This window comes from Notolabrus celidotus, chromosome 9 (assembly GCF_009762535.1).
Source record: "Notolabrus celidotus isolate fNotCel1 chromosome 9, fNotCel1.pri, whole genome shotgun sequence".
Taxonomy (NCBI): Eukaryota; Metazoa; Chordata; class Actinopteri; order Labriformes; family Labridae; genus Notolabrus; species Notolabrus celidotus.
This window is the reverse complement of record NC_048280.1, coordinates 5,062,323-5,086,556: the sequence shown is the minus strand read 5'-3', so window position 1 is coordinate 5,086,556 and position 24,234 is coordinate 5,062,323. Positions and strand designations below refer to the sequence as shown.

The following is a 24,234-nucleotide window of genomic DNA, read 5'->3' as shown; positions in this document are numbered from 1 at the left end:
CCTGCTTTTAAATTGCTTTTAAGTTGTTCACTGCTGTCATGTGTTTGTATTGTATCGTTCAGTCTCTAGGTCTGTCTGTATGTCCTCTCTGTTTCTTGTTTTGTCTTTTATTTATTGTCATGCCACCTGTGTTGCCTCCTCGCCCAGGTCGTTATTGCAAATGAGAATTGGTTCTCAATTAACTCACCTGGTTAAATAAATAAATAAATAAATTAGATGAACAGAACCTTGGGGTTTTCTTTTTGGTACTTTTTTAAGTTACATTTTGGGGCATTTTCGTCTTTACTGACAGGACAGCTGAAGAGAGACAGGAAACGGAGCAGAGAGCGGGAGAAGGCGGCAAAATGGTCATGGCTTTGAGTCAAGCCAGCTACCTCTGTGAAGAGGACTATAGCCTCTGTATATTGGGTGCGCTTAGACCGCTAGGCCTACAGCGCCCACAGACTTTGGTTTAAAGTACCTTGAAAGTGCCCAATATATCTCAAAGTTTTCTTCATACTTAAAGGGAATAATCATGCAAAAGGTGACTAGATAACAAGTTGATGCTGCCTCTTGTTGAGTCGCTGTGATTCACTGGTTTACAGAGTAAAACAGGAAGAGGGCGATGTTCTTCCATCACAGAGACAAAATCACCTGAAATCACCTTTTATCTCTGATGAGGTTAGGATTAGACTCTGGAAAAAGTACCTAGACCTTTTATTATTTTCATTTCATTAAAGAAAATATAACATGTAAAGACTCTTATATAGGTTAAGGTCCAAAAAGTCTCTAACATGTAAAGACTCTTATATAGGTTAAGGTCCAAAAAGTCTCTAACTCCCATCAAATGTGATGCAAAATGTCACATTTAACTAGGACTATATAAGCTTAAGACCATTTTGCTGATAAACTTTAAACACTGTTATTTAATTAAGGCCTTAATTGTTTGAGTTGTACTTCTATTGGGTCTGAACACATCCCTCTGCACTGCCAGCAGCAGAAAAGATTCTAACAAACTATGAATGCATTTCAGTTTCTCTCAGCCACAGGTGTTTGTCACTGCTTTATTTGTCTCCCCCAGATTCCAGGCTGTTATTTACACTTCTCTGGGTTCATTGTGGCGCTTCAGCTGGGAGGACATCCAACCCTCCACCCACACATTCACATGACCGGCCTGCCGCCTGAAGCACTCTGGGGTTTGTCTTAACTTGTCCCTGCTGCTGACGGTGTCGATTGTCTCTGAAAAACACTTGAGCAGAGAGATTCATGTGACGTGTAAACCACGTGAACATGAATCTGTCATGACTATCCTGCAGGACGTATCTAACAGGGAGGTGGAGATGTGGTTTTTGAAGGATGTTTAAGTAGATGGTTCAGTAGTTTTCAGTCTGAAATAAGTTCATTCACAAAAGACAACAACTTTACCCGGCTTCCTTAAAAAAATCATTGAATACTTTTTTCAGAAAACTTAGTTAAAACTGCTTGATCATATAATTTGAATGCTTTTCAAACTCATTTTCACACTTAGTCTAAAAATATTCAAGAAGAAAAAACCTTTTTAAGAATAGCTTCAATGTGACCATGAGTTTAGACATCTGGAGGTCTCAGTTCTGCTGACAAAAATAAACCCTAGTCTGCTAAAACCAGAATATGTTAACAAAAACTGTACACACAATACATATTTGTGCATGTGATTTAAGCTCTGTAACATCATGAGTTACTGTAAACTTCCCAGGCTAAAGAAAGACAGGTTGAGTTTCATTCTTATCAGTCTAGCTATAAGGAAGTAGGCATCATGACAATACTGTTGTTTTACCTTACATAGACTACGTTCTTAACTCAACTCATTTCTATTTATGAAGCACCTTTCATACATTCAAGCATGCAGACCAAGGTGCTTCACAACAGAACAGAGAGACAGGAAACAACAGCAATAGATAAAAGTGGAAAGGAAAGTGATATAAAATACTTTAAAATAAAATCATGATGATCAAATCAATAAAATAAAATCAGAAAAGTATCAGAAAACATAAAATAAAATCCTTCTAATAAATAAAAATCTATGAAGTAAAACAGGACAAATACCAGAAAAATAAATATAAAAATAAAATAAAATAGAATAAGATAGAATAAAAGTATAATACATAAAAATGATGCTTAATGAGAAGACTTACTGCCATCACTCAGTCATAAAGGTATACAACTTTTGGACTCTCCTAAAAAAAAATACACAAATCCTGTTTACCTTAGACCAGGGGTGTCCAAACTTTTTTCAAAGAGGGCCACATATGATGTTGTCAGAATACCTCAGGGCCTCCTACTGAGACTTTGGAATCCTAAAAGTTATATATGAAATATCTATTTAATAACAATTATTTTAAATGTTTTCTCAATAAAACAGTGACTAGGAATGTAAAGATTAGCATTAGTTATCTTCTTCTGGGGGAAAATGTTTTTCATTGGGGTCGGGCAATTTGGGGAAAAATATTGTCTCATTATTTTCCTATGGCAGGATCACGATCTGGATTTCATCACACTTCTTTTTCATGTTGTTTTTAAGCCTTTTCTGACCAGCAGACAACATTTTATAACAAAATAATTATTTTCCTGAGTTCTGAACATTTTTTAATTCACCAAATTTTGCCTTTTCTGCACAATTTCATAATTTTGATCTTGTCTTGTGTCCTCTGAACTTTTAGTGTTCATCATTCTCACGTCATGATAAAAACATTAATTTGAAAACCTGTCAGCTTTAAGAGTTCTTGTGTTTCTTCTTTATTGCCGTCTTGAAGAATTCCCAGAGCTTTGGCTTTAGACAGGTAGTCCATATGAAGCTTTTTGAGATGTTTCTGGATTGACTTTAGTTTTGTTTGTGCGCTTGAAAGAAACTGCAAATGTACAGATGATTCAGAAGGTGATTAAGTTATGTGCTATAAGCAACACAATTTAAGATGGAAGCTTGGGGCCATAAATAAATGGACCTCGGGCCGCAATTGGCCCCCGGGCCGTACTTTGGACATGCCTGCCTTAGACACTGTAAAAAAAACAAAACAAGTAGAGATATTAGAGAAAATAATAGCTGCATTAACATATTTGCTGATGTCGAACAGACAACATTACAAATAACAATGACCACAATGAGTAATTATAAAAGTGTGATACAAATATTAAATTGCCTGCATTATTAAGATAAAACATAAAGTGTAATATGTGAAACTGTACTCAAGACAGTAATGTCAATATATTGTCAAAAAACATGTTAGTGTCTGTTATATGTCCCTTGTTCTTATGAAGACTCTTGCTGGCTTGCACACTGAGCAAAGCTGTTTACTTCAAGGTGATTGGTTGATTTCTTCCTGAGCTTTCAACCATGATTCAGCAGAAATTGCATACTCAGTTGTCATTGAAATATAGATGGTAAAATCTTTTTTTTTGCTCATTTTTGAAGACCTTCAAAACATCAGAAAATAATGCATCATCAATGTCCATTTAGTATCTGTTCTCAGACTTAAAATTATGCCACTTGATAAACACCATCCACCAGTCAAAGCTGTAAATTTGACCCCTAGTAAGTAAGTAGCTGTGTCTCAGGTATAGATTATCTAAGTGACAGCCTGCTTGCATATCTAGACCTTCAGTGTTGTAATTGTTTCCTCTAATGTAACACCGCCCAGATCAATACTGTTAACCAACTCCTCAAATGAGGCTGTTATGTAGAAAAACAAAGCGGTGTCTGCAGACATGTTAATCTGCTCAGGCCTGTTAACCTTTGTGTCAGGACAGACAGTTTGATAACCTCTCTTAGCTGTTGTGTTAGCTGAAGGCTAATCTGAGGAATGTATGATTGATACATTAGCAGTTTACAAAGTACACCAGGCCTCTACAGCAGCCTGTAACAAGTGAAGACACATGGAAATACCCACATTTACACAGTGAGAGTGTGTCGAAATGTTGTAAGAGCAGAAAGTTTATACAAGCATTCATTGTCTTGTTTAGAAGCTAGCTAGCAGCTATTTAGCTTAGCCTAGCATAACTACAAGGCAGGGGGAAAGCATAATTACTCTTTCAAAGGTGACAGAATATGTCGAGCAGCAAGTCCAAGTATCATTTATAATCACACTATAACCTTTATAACTTTATTTATAATCAGTGTGAAGTATAGAAGATAAAAAAAAACTTCAAAAACTCAAAACCTCACCAAGTGGAATTGTCTCAATTTTAGTCAAATTGCCTTCTCCCACATGATTTAAGATACATTTACTTAACAAGTAACATTTGAGCAAGATAGAGGGGCTTGTTTTAAGACATCTTAAATATCTTGTGAAGTCAAACAATCTTGAAATGATCTTGTTTTGAGTTTTAATTTAGAAGAAACAAGGTTTATTTTACATTTCATACATTTTTCAAGCTGATATCTTATTTGTAGAAGACAGATAATCTTGATTTAAGACAAACCCTTTACTTGATTTAAGTAAATGCATTTTATTGGAGAATCTATAGAAAAGTTGTTGTTTTTAAGGGTGGGTTTCAGTTTTCAGGCAGGTTTCTTTAAATCAGATAAAATATTCATCCTCAAACTACATGCACACAATGAAACACCTCCTTTAGAGCTTACCTGGCCTATCCTAAAAAACAACATGACTGAATATTAGTATATCCAGCTCACTATGAGAAGACATTATATCTAAAAAAATGTAAATTAAACTTTGTAATCTTATTTCAAGTACAAGATGGTCTTAAACCTAGAGAGGTGCCGCTATAATACAACTCAAATCAAGGTGAATATATCTCAAATGAAGAAGTTGACATGAAGTTTATTGTTGGAAAAATCGTTTTTTGAGTGAAAAAATACTAATTGTTAGTATTCCTGGGTTATTCTGAGACACTAAGCTTTAAAATACTGGTAAAATAAGTTTTCCCTGCTAATTTTAAGATCACAGTTTTCTAAATATTACGTCTTAGTTCAAGAAATCTTACCAAGCTAATTTTCACTTGTTCTATTGGCAGATTTCTTTTGCTTATTTCAAGGTAAAAGTACCTTGAAATAAGTTTCTCTGTCTAGTTTTTGGGGGGGGCATTTTTTTCCAGTGAGTTAACATTTTATTTAAGGTTATGTGCTAACTTTTTATTTACTAGAGGTCCCAGCTCAACATGTAACCTTCCCACAAATAAGGTGCAATTTTAACACAAGTTTATGTTTGAGCATACATACACTCTGAATTCAACTAATGGTATATAGTATGCTTTGTTAGCTTTGCATAGCACTGAAAACATGGGGTAAATGTTTAGCCTAGCACTCACAACAGAGAGAACAAGGCCAGGCTATTATCTTGCTAAGCTAGAATAACAGGCTGCTGGTGGTAGCTTCATAGCTTGACTGATAGCTTCCGTAGCTTCATTGATTCTGCTGACACAACAGTGAAATCAATGTACTCATAACTTTTGGGAAGAAAGTGAACATGCTGATTTCCCCAAATTACACAACCATGTCTTGAAATACATGTAATCCCAGAAAAACTCAAACTCAGAGTTGTATTTGATATTGCAGAAGTTGATACTGTCCTTTTTATTCCTCTAAAGCAGAGGTTCCCAAAGTGGGGGTCGTGAGATGTCTTCCAGGTTTTCTTTTTTTTCTTAAGTAATCTTAAATTGCACATTTCAGTCATTCTTGCCAAATAACGACAGATATAGTAATTCAATTTCAGATAAAACCTTGGAAATACACATTTTTTCATTAGTATTCTGCCTTTTTTGGTTGCCAGATGACTCCTAACATTCGGGTTAGGGTTAGTTAACAGTCAATTAACAAAAGCATCATTAGCAGCAGGTTAATTCATAAAAGAACAGTAAACACAGCCACATGTTCATGAAGGCAGGCTAATTTTCTACAGCACAAATAGACGAGAATGAAGCAGTACATTTACACGAATCGTGTGCCCAACGAGTTATCCTGAGAGCTCAGGGTTTGCAGCCAATAAAACAGAAGCTGAATTCTCTCCCATGACCGACATCATGTTAAAGCCCTATCTTTCTACATTACATTTGAGTAACAGCAAGCTAATAAGCTAGCCTTGATTACCAATAGCAATGTGTCTGTGTCAGCGCAGACCCCGGGAGTGATTAAACACAAAACTATCTTATAAGGAATGGAAATAACCGGTTTTAAAAGAGCAGCCAATGCGGAAGTGCCTTAAACTTGCATTCTTTGTAATGACCAGCAGGGGGCGACTCCACTAGAACTGAGAAGGAATGAGGAAACAAGCTACTTCTAAGGTGATTTATCCCCTCTGTAAACTAAAGGGTTTATAATCACAATCTGTAGTTTCATGTCTACTTTAATAAAGAATGATGTTTGTTTTGTAAATGATGCACCGATTTAGAGACAATAAACACAGGGTATGCTTTAGCCTTGTTTTTGGTTGAGTTACACTCAAAGAATGAAGCAACATATAATCAATCTAGGGACGCTGGGAGTTGCAAGTCTTTGGCGACCTATATTTTGGGGATCACGGGCTGAGAAGGTTGGGAACCCCTGCTCTAAAGTTAGCTGACAGCCTCGACTACATTGCATTTATACTTCATGATCAGAATAGAATACACTTCATTATTAAAGTACATTTAACCACCTAATAATGCTCAAAGTAGCTTATTTTGCCAACCTCAACGGACCCAAAAAAATCAGTTGGAATGAACTAATAAACCAAATGTATGATGCAAAATGAGTTCTTTGAATCACATGTTTGCTGATGAGGTTTTTGCACTGGTATGCACTTCCACTCATATTCAATCAGCATCAATACTTCGACCTCTGCTAAAATTATTCACTATAGAGACGACCTGCGACAGTCATCCGGTTTTTCATGAGATTATTAAAGCTAGCCTGTATATGGACATGTGAGAAACCAGACTTGCAAACTCATGCGGGAAGTGCTTTGTCAACTAATGTCATGTGTCTCTCTTCTTGAGCAACTCCACCAAGTCACTAAACCAACTGCTGAGGATGCATGTCTGCTTTTTTCGGATTCGTGCATATGCGTGGAAAATATGTATCCTTGGCATAATGTAAGGTATGACTGCATGTCAACTTAACCACATAGTGACACAAAGTGAATGTACCCGTCATCATGCACCCTGCATGTGACAACTAAATTATGTGAATCATTAGATTGACAGTCAGAGAGCATTGTGAAGAGTTTCTGTTTTACAATTTAGTTTGACTTGTAAATTAACTTTTTGTAATATTTTAAGAATGCACACCTCTACTTTCTTCTATTACAAATATATGAGGTCTCAACTATCATCTGGTTAGCTTAGTTTAGTTTAAAGACTGTAAAAACTAGGCTGACTACATTTTAATAGCCCCTTTAAAGCTCAATAACTTGTTAGACCTTGTTTCATTCGTACAAAGACCGAAGGCAGGTTGTTAGCAAGACCTTGTTCCCAGTCTTGTTAACCCTCATTAATGCTTAGTTATGTACTGCTAAACTATGTTTACCCAAAGCCAGAAAGCTGATCATAAACCTCCAAGTCAGCAAGCTTGATTTCAAAACGGCAAACTATTGTTTTAAATTTGTATTTATTTTCCCTTTTCCTTTTGAAAACTGATTTTAATGAATTAAATCCTGCCGGGCGTGGACCTGCCGGGCAGCCCAGGTTCAAATCCAGCCTGCGGCCTCTTTCCTGCATGTCATTCCCCCACTCTCTCCCTGTTTCCTACACTATCCACTGTCCACTCCTCTATAAAATAAAGAAGCCCCAAAAAAATGTACAACTTTAGTTAAATCCTGAATGTCTAAACAACACTTAGAGGATGGAAACTTTGCAAGTTTAGTTTTACAAATGTTGTTTACTTACTGTCGTACTTATCTAGTGAAATATTTCATTAAGTATGTAAAATGAGATTTATGATGTCATCTTCATCTTGCACATTCCTGCTCACAGCTCTGTCATTAGGTGTTGTATATTATTATATTGTTCTTTTCATGGCTTTATTGTTTACTTGTATCATTCTCTATTTCAGGTCCTCAACAGTACTGCTACCTTTCAGCGTCTGTATCCTGCTCCTGTGTTCATTGTTTTTGAAACAACACAAATTGTTTGTATGTGTAAACCCACTCTGCAGTAAACCTGATTCTGATGGATTATTATGGTTTTGCATTAAAAGGTATGCAGTATGTTACTGTTAGCGCTCAAAGTAGGGCTGATTTTGGCTATATAAATGCTATATATGTAGTATGTTTATGCTGTGTTTTCGATCTGAAAAGTTTCCAAAGCTTTCACATAAATGTAAATATGATTTGAAAACTATTTCCCCCAGAAAGTTGGTGCTGTAGAAGTGTAAAGCATCCTTCAAATGAAATCCAAAAAGGCCTCCCACCTCTGATTTTATACAAAGTAAAAAAAAGGATCCGGATCTAACGTTTCATGCATAAACAACCCTCCCCGTTCAAAGTTTCAGAATCTTATCAATCACATGAGAATCGACCCTGATTTACTCAGACTGTCACAGCGTTTCCAGGAAGCTCCCCTGCATATTCATTACCTCCAACAGTCGATGGTATCTATGTGTTATCTTTCCCTTTATAGACCAATGTCATCAACCTACAAACCCAAGTTTGCTAACACACTTTACACAATGTTTTGTTCCACTCTGTAGGAGCGGCTGTCTCCTCTACAGAGCAAACAAAAACAGTAGAAGCATCAGTTTTTAACCAGCACTGTAATTAAAATGTAGAGTTAAGTCCTAAAACTTTAATTCCACTCAAGATTTAAATTCACAGCAATAATAAGGTAATTAAAAATGTTGCATACCAGGCAAGACGACAAATAGATTCCCACCAACCTTGAGAGACTACATGTTAAACATAATGTAATCACTGTTTACCAAAGACAAAATAAAGTGCAAAAAATATCAGGTTTAATCAGCTCAGGCTTCAGGGCCCCTTTTGACCCCTTGTTGTCCCCTTGACCCAAGTCCTGCGTAGGCTTGCTCAGTAATCCCTCCATCTCTGCCACCAAGGAACCAATAAGCTAAATGTTGACCGGCAGTAGGCTACCTTAAGTTTTTGTTTGTTGTGCATGCTCCAGCACACCTCAGTCCTTGGACTTACATGCACTTAAGAAACCAGGCTAGTCAGAGAAACTAGGTTAAGAGACAGTTGATGCAGCAGGTGTAATACAATGTGTTACTATTCACAAAAAGTCAAATATTCAACAGTGGAAACAGATTTGTTTAGATTTCTGGAGGATACTTTGTGTTAGACTTGGTCTCAGTTACGTCTCCACAGTGCATTGATACATTGGGTGCTGTCACAGCGATACATTCACTGTCTGAGATCTTAACTGTATGTGCAAAGGCCATAGAGTTCACCTTCTGAAGGGGAAATCTGGCCGAGGAAATCAGGTTACTCTGTGTGTCAAGCTGGACTGCAGAAAGCAGCTTTATGCGTCACCTACATTGCATTAAAGAAATGAAATCACAGGAGTAAGACGACACCTTGCTGATTTCTTTAATGCAGGGGTGCTCAAACTTTTTTGGCTTGTGTACCACCTTTCAAAAACAATTTCAGCCAAGTACCCCCTTGTATAGCCGAGAAAAGCACTTTGAGATTTGCTCCAAATGTAAAGTGTGTGATAAATAAAATTCATGATTATTATTATTCTTATTATTATTATTATTATTATTATTATTATTATTATTATTATTAATAAAATGTTTCAGGATATGGGAAAATAACATGAATAAATGTATGCATGTGGTTAAATGAAATATGACACAAATTCTATGCTTTTGTAGTGCAATATTTTCCAGAAATAATTAAAGGTTGAGGCAGCTAGTACCATTGATGGCCCAAGGAGCACACCGATTTATTTCTGTCAAACAAGAAGCATTTCAAGCACCTGTCCGTTGTTATCCTCCTGGCCGTGCTTTTATTAGAATGCAAATGGACGTGATTGCTCGCTGAACTATTGACTTCAACAGATGGAGGACGTCTGGTCCAAGCCATTTTGCAAATAATATATTTTATGAATGAATATGATTAATTTTGAAATGGTGCCCTATTTAATGTTTCATGGAAATAAAATTAAATGCTGTTGATAAAGTTGTTTTTAATCAGATTTATAATCCCCAGGGTTCCCACTCTTTTGCAGTGATCATTTTCCAGGACATTTTCAGTGATGATCAAGCTGGTATGACAGTTTAAATTTAGTTCCTAATTTAGTTCCTAAATAGTCTAATATGTTCCTCTCAGTGGAAGTCTACATTGAAGACATGCAGTCTATGACTATCGATGAAATCATCTCTTACATGCTTAAAAATAATGGCAAATTGATTCTAGAATAATGCAACCACAGATGTACAGCACTTCACTTTATTAGAACAACCAAGCAACAATGATGGGCAGCTCTCATCTCAGCTTTCTCTTTTCTCAAAAAATATATAATTAGCTAAGTAAAAAACAAAAGAGCCAGCAAAGGAATCTGGAAGCTGAAATACATAAATAATTATAATAATCAGAGGATCAGTGCATTAATTGACCTCAATAGAACTGAATGACAAAAATGGCCACAAATGTTGAATGGGGATGTGTTTTTTTAACCTTGTTAGATCGCACACAGTCATGTTGGAATAATTTTCCAGGACAATCCAGGACATTTTACTTATTCTCCCATTATCCAGGTGTTTTCCAGGACTGAAAAACTGGTCAACTGTTTTCCTGTTTTTCCAGGACGCGTGGGAACCCTGATACCCCATTTGAGAATCACTGTTTTAATGCATATAACCACACTGAGCAAAATTCTCCAACTTTTCCCCCCAAAAAAACAACTTATAGGGACTTTATTGTATAGATGTTTTTGCTCCAACCTGCTACCATGAAGTTTGCATGATTAAATCAATTAGAAATGTATTGTGTTGTTGTTTTTATTGCTTATAAGTAATTAGCAACATGTTTGAAGACAGTCCTTAAGATAAAACAAGTTGAAACAAACAGCAATGGGCTTAAAAAAGTGTATTTTTCAGAGAAAGTCTTGAAAAAACATTGTGTACTCTTTGCAACACCATTCCAGAGGGGGAGCAGCAATCACGTGCAACCACGGTGACGTCACGCATTTAGGCGGGGCGTAATGCAGCATAAACAAGGAGCGGGCCAATCAGAGAGCTCGGTGGGACGTGACACAGCTGTCAGTCAGGCCTTTATAAACTTTGTGAGGCTCGACTAGAGGCAGTTGTTTTCTCCTCATCTCCTTGGACAAAGAAAATACAGTAAGTTAATTTTTAATAATTATATTTTTATCACACGCTCACTGAAGTTAGACTTATAGAAGTTTAAAGACTTAATTCTGAGTGGATTGAAAAAAAAAGTGAAGAGGTATTCAGTGTTTTTTGGGGAATTCTGCGTCGTTTGAGTCGAAATTTAACAACTAAATTTAAAAACACTACTTTATAACATATGTCGTCTAAATGTGTCACTCAGGTCCCAAAAGTGAACATATTTATCGCCATTTTGTTTGTAACGGCTGCCTTTGTTGTCGTCGTCTTACTCCTAGGTTAGCTTAAAGCAGCTAGCTGACTTGTTTTTATCCCTCCACTGTTAGCCCTGTTTTTATTTGAATAAATCCTGAAACATCCACATGTGACAAGTGGATCCGGTGCACACGAGTTCTATCTGACAGCTCCAGCAAAGTTTTGGTTTTCTTTTCGTTTTCCTGGTTGTGGTTTCGATGTTCAGGCCGGGGTTTTTGCAGCAGGAGCAGATCCCGTGACTAGGAACAAAACACCAACAGGCTCTGTTTGTTGTCGGGGTGTGGGGCTTAAGTTACAAGAAAACAAGCCTCAAAACAACCCAGAACACCTCCTTTTAATTCTTGTAAACAGTCAATATAGTACTCTCAAGTCTGTAGACAATCATTTGGACTGATTCAGACTCATAATCTGAAGCTATCAGTGTGGAAATGACTGCACTGTCGGGAATGTGCAGCTCATTACTGCTGATCTCATTTCTGTGGGGGTGGACAAGCTGCATCACAGGCTCTTGTTGCATGCTAATAAAACATCCCAGGCCCTCTGTGAATGATGAACCAGCTGCTTTGAACATGGTGTACTGAACTGTTTTTCTCCTGTCCCAGTAGGAAGCCACAATGCTGCCTTTAGCTGTGTTGGCAGTGTTGGCCGTGTGCCTTAGTGCATCCCTATCAGCCCCCAGCCTGGACCCTCAGCTGGATGATCACTGGGACCAATGGAAGAGCTGGCATACAAAGAAATATCATGAGGTATTTTCCTTTTTCTAGCAACCTCTTACAGTCTGGATTATTGTAGAATAGTCTGAGTGATGATTGTTGGTTTTGCAGAAGGAGGAAGGCTGGAGAAGGATGGTGTGGGAGAAGAACCTGAGGAAGATCGAGCTGCACAACCTGGATCACTCTATGGGCGTGCACTCATACCGCCTGGGCATGAACCACTTTGGAGACATGGTGAGACCGCAGATTCGACACACAGCCGTATCTCATAACATAACTCATATCAGGCCTCCTATAGGAGGTGTGTAAACGTACAGAACGGCAAGGGAATAGAACAGAGTAGATAAGGTGAAGAGTGCAAAGGTTGGGGGAAAGTGTCACGAATGAGATGATAACAAAGCATTGGAAATATCTCTTTCGTAAGTCTTTGTAAACATAGAACAAGGCTACTTCAGGGCATGGATTGACAAACACACAGCTGAACCATGACAAAGCACCTTTTTACAATCTGAAAACACAGCTGCTAAACACCTTCCTGTGTTTTTCTTGAACAAACTTGCATTTCTTTTTGCAGAGGTTCATCTTAAAGTGAAGCAAAAAACATTTCATAAAACCAAACTGTCGTTGCTTTTACGATAAAGACAACGATAGAGCAGCACACACCTGCAGATATACGCTCTTCTTGAATCTCAGTGACGTTTACTCATGTTCTTTCTTCTCTTCCACAGACGTACGAGGAGTTCAAGCAGATCATGAACGGCTACAAGCACAAGGCACAGAGGAAGTTCACCGGGTCCCTGTTCATGGAGCCCAACTTCCTGGAGAGCCCCCGTTCTGTGGACTGGAGGGAGAAGGGCTACGTCACCCCCGTCAAAGACCAGGTAATGACAGTCTCTCGGGCTCTCTGACAACAACACGGTGTTAAATAACAAGGTGTGCGTCAACATTTGCATCATGTTGATGACATTTAGGATCTTAATTGAGTAGTGTTTGGACAAAAACAACTCCAGTGAAGCATTAGTCTTGTGTGGAGGTGAGTCCTTTTTGTTTTCTGATTTATTGAATAACACTCAGGGTTCTTTTGTGTGCACAAAGATCAGAGCTTTGGTTGATTTTCTCCAACAAAAAGAGCAAAACTTTTCAAAACAAGTATTTACCTCTCATCATAGAGGAGTCAGTCACTTTGGTGGAGATACCAATGACTCTACAAAGCTCATTTAAATAGCATGTTAGCACTACTCAAGATCCAAACCCTGACCTAACATCAGCTGTGGAAGAAATTTAGTAAACAAGATTATTCAACACGTGACTTTGAGCGGTTGCATCGCTGCAGCTTTGCTAATTGGACGACACTTTGTCCACAGAAGTTAATGTTTGTTGGGACAGACAGATAACATGGCTGCCTGCAAGTTTGTTTTTGCTATCTGTTGACTCAATGCACACTCCTCCTTCTCCACCTCCTGCTGGCAGCGCAGTGCTTCACTCCGCCTCCTCGGCATACATTAACACCCTGTAATCTGAAACCAGTCCAACCAGCTTACTGTAAACCAGGCCAGGGTGGAGTGACTCTCTTATACATTAAAGTGCTGGAGTCCAATCTAATCAGTCAGTGAGCTGAAGTGAAAAAACAAGGTGGAGAAGAGGTTTTAGAAGAGAAGCAAAGACTTAAATCATGATGAGACACTTTCATGCATTTAAAAAAACCAACTTTTTAGAGGCTCCTTCTGTCTGATACACAAACTCTGAAGCTATGATTGGGATTCAGTGTTGTCCACCCCACTCAACCCTCTCTCCGTTTCTCTGTCTCAGGGTCAGTGTGGCTCCTGCTGGGCTTTCAGCACCACCGGAGCTCTGGAGGGTCAGCAATTCAGGAAGACCGGCAAGCTGGTGTCTCTGAGCGAGCAGAACCTGGTGGACTGCTCCAGACCTGAGGGCAATGAGGGCTGCAACGGCGGTCTGATGGACCAGGCCTTCCAGTACGTCAAGGACAACCAGGGTCTGGACTCAGAGGACTCTTATCCTTACCTGGGAACGGTATGTATCTCATAGGAGAACTTGGAGAAGAACAAAAAATGAGCTTTTTTTTCATCTTCAATTGTTAAATTTCTTTGATTTTAAAAATGTTTTGTAGATGGAAAGATCATTTCCTCATTTTCCCACCAAAAATGATAAAATTAGTCTTAATTTTTTACATCTTTACTGAAAATTCTGTCAACTATTTTCCTTTTTTATTATTAAAGGAAAGTGTTTGTTGTTCATATGACTCACCCTTTTTCTTCTTCTTGTGTTTTTCTTTCAGGATGACCAGCCGTGTCACTACGACCCCAGCTACAGCTCCGCCAACGACACCGGCTTCGTGGACGTCCCCAGCGGTAAGGAGCACGCTCTGATGAAGGCCGTGGCTTCCGTTGGACCTGTCTCAGTCGCCATCGACGCCGGACACGAGTCTTTCCAGTTTTACCAATCAGGTACACAGAAAAAGAGAATAATTTACAAACATTAATGTGCAGGTTTCCACATTTTTTAAGAGCAGGATTGTAAGTGTTTGTTTTTTCTGTTTTAAAGGAATCTACTACGAGAAGGAGTGCAGCAGCGAGGAGCTGGATCACGGTGTGCTGGTGGTGGGTTACGGCTTCGAGGGAGAAGATGTGGATGGAAAGAAATACTGGATCGTGAAGAACAGGTCAGTGAAGAGATATCTGAAACACTAAGATTCCAAAACACAGTCTGCATGGATCAATAACGTTCGGTATTTCCTGTCAGAGCAAGGTAATTCCAAGAGTTTCAGAGAGACGTAGGCTCTTAAAGATCCAGTGTACTGTTCCTGTGTCTTTTAAAAGAAGGCTACTTGCACTTGGATTAATAAATAGTTGCTTTTTTTTCATACTACTGCATCTTTGTCTTGATGTTTATGTCAGTGTATTTTTATAGGTACTGACACCCAGCTCTAATTTCATGTGCAGCATTTTGTTTTCACATGGAAATGTAGAAAGTTTGTCTCTGACGCTCATTTGATCTTTAAATTAAGTTCCAGATTAATAGTTTCTCTGAACTGTAAATCTAAAATCATCAGAGCTTCCTCCTGACCTTCTTGTTTTGTGTCTCTGTTCACAGCTGGAGTGAAAAGTGGGGAGACAATGGCTACATCATGATGGCTAAAGACAGAAAGAACCACTGCGGCATCGCGACAGCAGCCAGCTATCCTCTCGTCTAACCTTTGCACAGCTCCACTTTGTAGCACCATAGTGTTTCGTTTTTTAAATTTTTGCGAATGTTTGGCTGAAGGCCGGAGGACGACGCTCCGGCCGGAGCGGCGAGCATCGACAGGAGATCCTGAGACGTGTCACGAGGAGAGAAAACACTGTTGTTTTTAGGGAAACGGCGCCATTTGTGTTTTTGGCTGGTTTTAACACCACTTTATTTTGTCTGAGAAGATTTTAGTCAAGTGTTTTATTCTTTGTAAATATGTGTATGCTACTTGGTAAAGTGAAATGTTAAAACCTGCTTCGGTCATTGTAAATGTTTTTTTTTCTACTTTTACTGTGATCAATTAAAGTTGTGAAACACTAGTTACCTGTACTGAGTGTTTTTGATCCCTCTCTCTAAGATCACTTGTTATCAGAGGTAAAACAAGGATAGTTCAATGTATCTAGATTAAAAAAACACACATACTTATCCCTGAACTTTATCTTTTTAACAACACATATTAAATACTGTAAAGTTTGTCTCAGACGTCTAAGAGAAGCCGCTTTGTTCCTCTTTCATACGGCTAAAATCAAGAACAAAGCGACCACCTGTGAAGCTGTTATCAGATTTAAAAGATAGAAACAGTCTACAGGATAACTGAGCTTTTTGCAGCATCATCGCCAAATGACTTGCTGTGAAAACAGTAACACTTACAAAGTTAGCAGTCAGCTTTATAGGTCCAAATTTGTACATAAGATCCTGCTCCCACAGCCAAAAGCAGTTCTGTTCACAGAAAAGTCAAAGCTTCTAAAATCTGAATTTTACAGTTTAATATTTCTGGTATTCAGATGATGTGTTGTGGCCTCGGCTGTAATCCTACACACTGGTCTGAAATGTAGAGAAAGGGTCATGTGGTGTTGTGAAAAAGGAGCCGAGCTCTCTGACGTCTGGTACCAGGATCTTATAGGATTATTTATCCTGTAACAATAGCAGCGATTCATGAGGGAACCCTTTGCTGTGGGTCACCTTACATGAGTCAGGAAGTGAGAAGGTGCAAACCACGGTTACGTTCAACGATTAGATAAAGAGATTAGGTTTATTTAAGGTGATATTCTTGAGAAAATGTATGTTAAACCATGTTTTATTTCATTCATGAAGGACTGGTTTGATCTGACCAACAAACCAATGATCAAAAAGGTTCAAGAAACACTCGTCTGACAAATAAAAACAATATGTACTGGAAAGAGATTCTACTCTGGGTCATTGGTTTCCTCTCCAACCAGCAGCTCTTTGGAGCAGCTGTGATGTCGCTCCACAGCTCAACTCACTCAACTCAAACTTTATTTATAGAGCACGTTTAAAACAACCAGAGTTGACCAAAGTGCTGTACAGGACAAAAACAGCACAAATGACAAACATAGCATACAATACAATACTAAAATAAAATACTAGAATGCGTAAACAGTGCAAATGTATAATAAAATAAGATAGAATAAAATAAATTAAAATTTAATTAAGATTATGCCAGATAAAAAAATCATAAAAAAACTATGATCCTGGAAAAGAGATTCTACAGATATTTGTAAAAGCTTACCAAGATGAACCTTATAGGAAGGGAATCTCAAAATTGTATATGGGGCTTCAATCTCTTAACAAAGATAACACGTCTAATGCAAGATCAAGGTGGGAGACAGAAGGCAACATAGTAATCACACAGGAGAACTGGAGTGACATTTTTAAACAACAATGGAAAACAACAAATTCCCCACTTTGGAGAGAATTTACGTGGAAAAATGTCATCCGCTATTTCTGTACTCCATATCAGAAGAAATCATATTCCAGCCAGACAGAGTGTTGGAGATGCTGCGGCAGTAAAGAGGAGAACCACTACCATATATTTTGGAGTTGCCCCGTTTTGAACCCATTTTGGTTGCGCATACATCAGATCCTAGAGACTGTCTTTTCAACAAGAATAACTTTATGTTTCAATCTGTTGTATCTGGTTGATCTAAAGGAACTAGATTGGAGGAACAGAGATAAATACTTGCTGAGAATATTACTAGTGGCCTGTAAGAAATCTATAACAAAGAAATGGTTGAAGAGGGAGGCCCCCAATGTGGATGAATGGATTGATATTGTGTACAGTATCTTTGTGATGGAAAGAATTACTTTTAATTTTAAGAACACAAAAGGAGGTATTTATTGTAAATTGGCAAAAATGGATCTCATATGTCTCTACTATCAGACCGGATTTTAGGTGATCTCTGCTTGGACTGTGATTGACACTCATCTGTTTATTTTCATATTTGTTTTTTTTCTGGTGGTGTCTACCAGTCTCTTTATGTAAGTCTTTACTTTCCCCCTGAAGTCTTTGTACTTGTCTATAGGTCTTCATGTTCATTGTTGTTTATGTACAAAATCAATAAAACGTAAATAAAAAAAAAAAAGATTATGCCAGATGTCCGCTCAATGTTGATTAAAAGCCAGGGGGAAGAGGTGAGTCTTAAGAGAGGATTTAAAAATCTCGATTGTTCCTGCAGAGCGGATCTGTTGGGGCAGGTTGTTCCAGAGCCGAGGAGCAGCCGCCACAAAGGCTCGGTCACCTCTGGTTTTAAGCCTGGTTTTGGGATTGACCAGTAGCAATTGACCAGATGATCTCAATGTCCTGGCAGGGACATGATATTGGAGAAGCTTGGTCAGGTACTGGGGGGCTAGGCCATTAAGAGCTTTAAAAACAAACAATAACATTTTAAAATCTATTCTAAAAGCAACCGGGAGCCAGTGCAGCGAAGCTAGGACAGGGGATATGTGGTCACACTTACGTTTTCCAGTGAGGAGACGGGCAGCAGTATTTTGTACCAGCTGCAGGCGGTGCAATAGTGAGTGGTCCAGGCCATAATACAGAGAGTTACAGTAATCCAGTCGACTGTTAATAAAAGCATGGATTACCGTCTCAAGATCTCTCTGTGGCAGGTACCCCTTTACTTTTGATAAAATCCTCAGGTGATAAAAACTATTTTTAACAACTGAACTTACCTGTCGATCAAATTTTAGCCTGTCATCAAATATTACGCCAAGATTCCTGACTGATGACTGGATGTTTGGTGTAAGGGGGGGACAGAAAACCAGCTGGAAAGACTGCTGATGGTAATCAAATGAGAGAGACTACATTGCTTGGTTTTCACTCACGAGGAGGTCAACACCAGCAGTTGTCTTTCTATGTCTCAGTTGTAAGACATTTCTTTCTGTTTACCCATCCTTTTTATTTCCCCTTGATAAATGACTTCCCTTACTCTTCTGTTTTGGGTCCTATTATCTATCATCTATTTTTTTTAACACTGACATCTTAAGAAAACACGAGGGCCCATTTAAAGCTCCCTTGAGGGCCTCTCTTTGTGTTGATATGTGCGCCCCCTGTGGACAAAGCAGTACCTTACATCTTTTATGGTTTCATTCATAGACTGGACATGGACGTCATCTTGCTCGGCTTGAAATGAGGCCGCCACAAAAACTGCTCCCCCTAGTGGCTGGCTGCAATATAGGACAACAACTCTGTCTCCCCTAATCATTTGAATGGGGCTACTGTCCAACTTTAAAAAATAAATACACGTCATCTGTGGTTATTATTTGACTGTTTTGTGTTGAAGGCCTCTTTTTCTGAAAAGTTTCTTTTTCGTTAGTTATTAGAGGTTAAAAAACGGGGGTTTATATTCGGGTTTACTTTGATTGTCAGCTGCCGTAGAGAGAAACTCTGTAGGACCTTGGGACGCTATGCTGTAGGGCGGAGCTTGTTAGCGTGGAAACACAAATTCCCTACTCCTCAGACTTGCTGCAGAAAATGTACAAGATGTCAGTGTTCTTGAACGGGATATTTTGCCTTCAAAACCGTACAATGGGAAAAGGCGGAGCAACGCTGTCCATTATATATACAGTCTATGGTTTCATCCTGTACATGTTAGTCCTGTTCTCTGATCTAAAATAATATTGTGCTTCTTTAAAAGTGAAAAGTTTCCCTGTCAGTCGTCTTATCGGACACCTACCCTCTCTCAGTAATTCCAAGCATTCAAAAATCACCATACAGTAATTGTAAATCTTGTTGTTGATGGTCTTGTTTGTTTTTGTAGGTCATAAAGAGGCGCCAGCATTAGTTTCATAATCAGATTAAAAAATAAACCTCACATGAGCTTCAAGGAAATGTCAGGTTCTCTGTTAAGAAGTGATTCTAGGTCAATTAACTGACCCGAATCACAGTATTTAAAGTGTGCGTGTTTACTTCACCTCTGAGCTCAGAGGGCTGATATGTACATTGAACTGAGCAACTGGCTGGATCAGTGTCACAATAAAGACGTTTCAAAACCTGAATATTCCTCTGGAGCACAAATGTTCAACGGTCTTGGAGAGATTGCTTGTAGAGTAGCAGCATGACATTTCCTGCTGCAGCTAGGGGGCGCTATGGCTGTGATTAAATGTGACCACATGGATCTATTCATGCCTGGACCCTTATTGTTGATGGTGATATTGGGTCAGACTGGGGCATGTATGGCTGAGAAAAAAAACTACTTCCTGTTTCAAAATACACAACTTTGAGGGCTTGCCAAAGCTAAGCTCATTGACAAAAAGAAAATCTTTATATAACATGTCATTGTTAAAGTCTTCAAGCTGTAACCTTGATTTCAAACTGATCATACAAGCCCCCTCACCTCCCCAGAAATGACCAAAAAGGGGTGATTTTCAACAGTTTTTCCAAATTATCTCACTTCCTGTGAGTTTTTTTTTCAGTCTTGGGGAGTTTGATATGTGCACAATAAAATCTTCTTTCTAGGTGAAACTGCAGGGCTCATACAGTCTGCTAGGGTGGCGCTATTGGACCAGATTCTCCCCACCTATCTTTGAAAACAACAAATTATTGAATTTTTCAAAAAAAATCAAAGCCTTTTCACAGACGTATGCTAAGGGCAACAAATTAGGGGTTTAGCGTAGAATTAAAAGTGAAAATTCTGCAGTGTTTTGTAAACTTTTTAATAAAATGAACTGTCTTAAGACATTTGACCCAACATCTGATAAGTCCTTCATTAGATTCCACTAAATATGAAGTCTGGAGATGTATTTTGTTTCCAAATTTCTCTCCAGAACCAAATTGAGTCAGCAAACATTTCCACTGCTGTTGCAAAAAATTAGATATGAAGTAAGAAGACATGTGGTTTATTTCAGTTTCTAGGACAGAAATGAAGGGATGAAATGATGGAGAACAAATGAATTCAGAGCACGGGGACATAGACATGAGAAAAAGTAGTTCAACGAGAAACCACTTTCTTTTATTAGCTGAATGAAATTGTTTCAGGAAGTTCTGGATATAAAAATACATCTTGTGGTGAATAAAAAACTGGACTCTTCCTCTTCTTGTTTCTTCTTTTCAGTCATATTATCCAAACCATGCTGTGATTCAGGGAAGTCAACTCTTATTCAAATGTTTGTTTAATTTTATGAACATGCCTCAGGACTGTTTTTTTAGAAAAGCTAAGAAGAGAGAGCAAAATAATTTCCTGCCGTTGACTTGGTTTGTTAATAAACCCCTCCAGTCTTTCATTATGTAAATATAAGGAGAGTCCTTGTTTAACTTTAGTCTACTGATACTTCTGGACGAAAGACAGATACTCGTTAACGTCGTCAGGAGAGCCGACCACGAAGGGCACCCGCTGGTGGAGCGACTCAGGTTGAACGTCCAGTATCCTCTGGGTGCCGGTGGTGGCGAGGCCTCCCGCCTGCTCGATGAGGAAAGCGATGGGGTTGCACTCGTACAGCAGACGAAGCTGTGAGGAGACAAAGTGGAAGGAAACACAAGAAGAAACGTTAAAGAGGATCACTGTTTATCAGACTCTGCTTACAGATCATAGACAGCATGAGGAAGAATAACAGATCTCATCTTTGATTACAAAAGACACAAGAGTGGGAAAAGGAAGAGACAGAAACAAAGAAGGGAAGTAGGAAACACTAGGAAGAAAACTAATGTAAAAAGAAGCAAGGAATAAAAGAAAGACACAAAGGAAGCAAAGAAGAAAACAAGTAAAGTTTAAAAAAAAAAGACAGGGACTAAAATACAGAAATAATAACAAGAGGGGAATGAAAGAAGGATTCAAGGACAAATTAAACCCAAAAAGAAAATGAGAAAGGAATCAATAGAAGGAAGTACAAGGAAGTAGGAAACAGAAGAAGGAAAGGAAAGACAGAATGAACGAAACTCAAAAAGGAAACCATATAAGGAAAGACAGAGACGAGGAAACAAAACAAGGAAACACAAGGAAAGATATAGAAGAGGAAACAAAACATGAAAAGACAAAAAGGGGATACTAACAATGAAAGACAGAGGCAAGGAAACAAAACAAGGAAAGACAGAGACAAGGAAACAGAACAAGCAAAGATAGAGACAAGGAAAGAAAACAAGGGAAGACAGAGACAAGGAAACAAAACAAGGAAAGACAGAGACAAGGAAACAGAACAAGCAAAGACAGAGACAAGGAAAGAAAACATGGGAAGACAGAGACAAGGACACAGAGCAAGGAAAGACAGAAACAAGGAAACAAAACAAGGGAAGACAGAGACAAGGAAACAAAACAAGGGAAGACAGAGACAAGGAAACAAAGCAAAGACAGAGACAAGGAAACAGACAAGCAAAGACAGAGACAAGGAAAGAAAATTAGGAAAGACAGAGACAAAGACACAGAGCAAGGAAAGACAGAAACAAGGAAACAAAACAAGGGAAGACACAGACATGGAAACAAAACAAGGAAAGACAGAGACGAGGAAACAAAACAAGGAAACACAAAGAAAGATATAGAGGAGGAAACAAAACATGAAAAGACAAAAAGGGGATACAAACAACGAAAGACAGAGGCAAGAAAACAAAATAAGGAAAGACAGAGACAAGGAAACAAAACAAGGAAAGACAGACAAGGAAAGAAAACAAGGGAAGACACAAAATCAGGAAATACAAAGACATGGAAACGAAACAAGGAAAGACAGAGACAAGGAAACAAAATAAGGAAAGACAGAGGCACAGAAACAACAAGGAAAGACAGACAATGAAACAAAACATGGAAAGACAGACACAGAAACACAACAAGGAAAGACAGACAAGGAAACAAAACAAGGGAAGACCCAAAATCAGGAAATACAAAGACATGGAAACGAAACAAGCAAAGACAGAGACAAGGAAAGAAAAACAAGGAAAGACCGAGACAAGGAAACAAGTCGAGGAAAGACAAATACAAGGACACAAACCATGGAAAGACAGAGACAAGAACATGTTGGTTTTTAATTGACTGTTTCTTTTAGAGATTAAATGAGGGTCTTGATTTGGAGCTCAACAACAACATTGAGCTTCATTCAGAGCTGTAAACAATAAGAGTTTGTTTCAGGGTAACTGGGTCACAGAGTCTTTAAAGGAAAAGGTAAAGGGTCGTTGTTTATCTTTATTACCAGCTCTGTAATGTCTCTGAGCTTTATTTATCTCAGGAGCAGAAAAACACTCTCAGGTTACACAACTCAGAGACGCAGCGTACAGTGTGTCTCTGAGGGGTGGTGGTGTTAAACCTGAACCAGTACCCTGTGCTGGGGCAGCTCAGTGGCAGCAGGATGGACACAGAGGTTTTGTTTGTTGAATTATTGAAGTGACTTCACTTCATTAAAATAAGAACATCACATCTCAAAGTTATGACAGAAGATTAGGATCATTTTAGGAAAGAAAATAAAGGATTCTGAAAATAAAGGATTATTATTACAACTTCCTTCACTTTTTTCTTCCTTCTTGTGACCCTAATCCTCTTTTGTACAAAATTTACAACAGGATCAAGAAATGGTTTTGTCTCTTGGGACCGACTATCACGCATATATCTCTTCACACAAGGTCTCGTTACAGTCCTCTGAGTAATAGGAACTTCTCTGTTGCTCAGGTCTTTGTCAGAGGCCAGACTGGATTCAAACATTCAACAATATAACTTTATTTGTTATATTGCAAAAAAGTGCAAAAAAATAGGATGTTTTGAGTTTCCCTTGAAGGTTATTTAAAGGATGACTTTCTATGAATGAAATGCCCCAGTGATTGTTAGATTTAATATAATATGCTCTGTTTAAACAGAGTACGTTTGAAGGAAGACGAGCCTCGTGGTTACCTTTCCCTTGGGGCTCTTCTCATTGGCCGGGTACATGAAGATCCCTCCGTAGGCGATGGTGCGGTGAATATCTGACACCATGGAGCCCACATACCGAGCTCCGTAGGGGGAGCTGCCATCCTGCAGGAGACAAGTGCACATTTTCATTAAAAGTAAATGGAGGAAAGGAGGATTTTAAAATAACTTGTACTGATGTTTAAACACATTTTATCATCCATCACATTTATTCTTCACATAGACATGACATAAAACTGTCTTTGTGTTTTGTTTGAAATGTGTTCTTAATCTTGTTATATTCAAAACAAGTCTGCAGACTCATGTTTCATTTACTCTGCCAGGTATGTCCCACCTTCATCCTGTCTCAACAGACAGCCTGGTTTCGGTAGCTCATAACACCTGCTTATCGAACAGGGTGTGTTTAAAAGACTCTGAGGCATTCTCATAAAAACAACAAAGATGGCTGCCACTTATGATTCCTCTCTTACTATCCTAGCCACCTAGCTTTGTAAGCTTCTGCTACATTGTGCTTTTCCTCCATTTGTTCGAGTCCCGAAGCTTTTGGCCTCTAATGATTAAGCCCCCTGGAAATAAGAAGTACAAATGAGATCTCACTCCAAGGGTAGACTCATTTTTCATATGCATTGACTACACCAGGGCCTGG

General features: G+C 38.5%; 2 protein-coding genes across 3 annotated transcripts in view; one reads left to right on the top strand and one right to left on the bottom strand.

Annotated features, from left to right (window-relative positions):
- Positions 1–11,113: 11,113 nt before the first annotated feature.
- ctsla (cathepsin La) lies at positions 11,114–15,788 on the top strand. 2 transcript variants are annotated; one of them, XM_034691838.1, is made up of 8 exons: positions 11,114–11,245; positions 12,109–12,252; positions 12,331–12,453; positions 12,948–13,100; positions 14,029–14,253; positions 14,519–14,687; positions 14,785–14,902; positions 15,334–15,788. In XM_034691838.1, exons 2-8 carry the CDS (start codon positions 12,121–12,123, stop codon positions 15,431–15,433), a joined length of 1,020 nt encoding a protein of 339 aa, XP_034547729.1. In that variant the 5' UTR covers positions 11,114–11,245; positions 12,109–12,120; the 3' UTR covers positions 15,434–15,788. The 2 variants fall into 2 exon arrangements, with proteins under 2 accessions (XP_034547729.1, XP_034547731.1); XM_034691840.1 differs by having other exon boundaries at positions 11,136–11,245; positions 12,112–12,252.
- Positions 15,789–20,591: 4,803 nt separating this feature from the next.
- Positions 20,592–24,234, bottom strand: part of fbp2 (fructose-1,6-bisphosphatase 2) — a 20,912-nt gene continuing 17,269 nt past the window's right edge. The window contains exons 6-7 of the mRNA XM_034691171.1: positions 23,574–23,693; positions 20,592–21,215 (exon numbers count right to left, since the gene is read on the bottom strand). Of these exons, the coding sequence (XP_034547062.1) occupies positions 21,030–21,215; positions 23,574–23,693 (306 nt within the window). The 3' untranslated portion in view covers positions 20,592–21,029. The remainder of the gene's footprint in view (positions 21,216–23,573; positions 23,694–24,234) is intronic.

Coding starts and splice junctions, on each gene's coding strand:
- ctsla (XM_034691838.1), top strand. CDS start 12,121: ATGCTGCCTTTAGCTGTGTTGGCAGTGTTGGCCGTGTGCCTTAGTGCA. Junction 12,454..12,947: donor TGAACCACTTTGGAGACATG/GTGAGACCGCAG, acceptor TCTCTTCCACAG/ACGTACGAGGAGTTCAAGCA. Junction 13,101..14,028: donor TCACCCCCGTCAAAGACCAG/GTAATGACAGTC, acceptor TCTCTGTCTCAG/GGTCAGTGTGGCTCCTGCTG.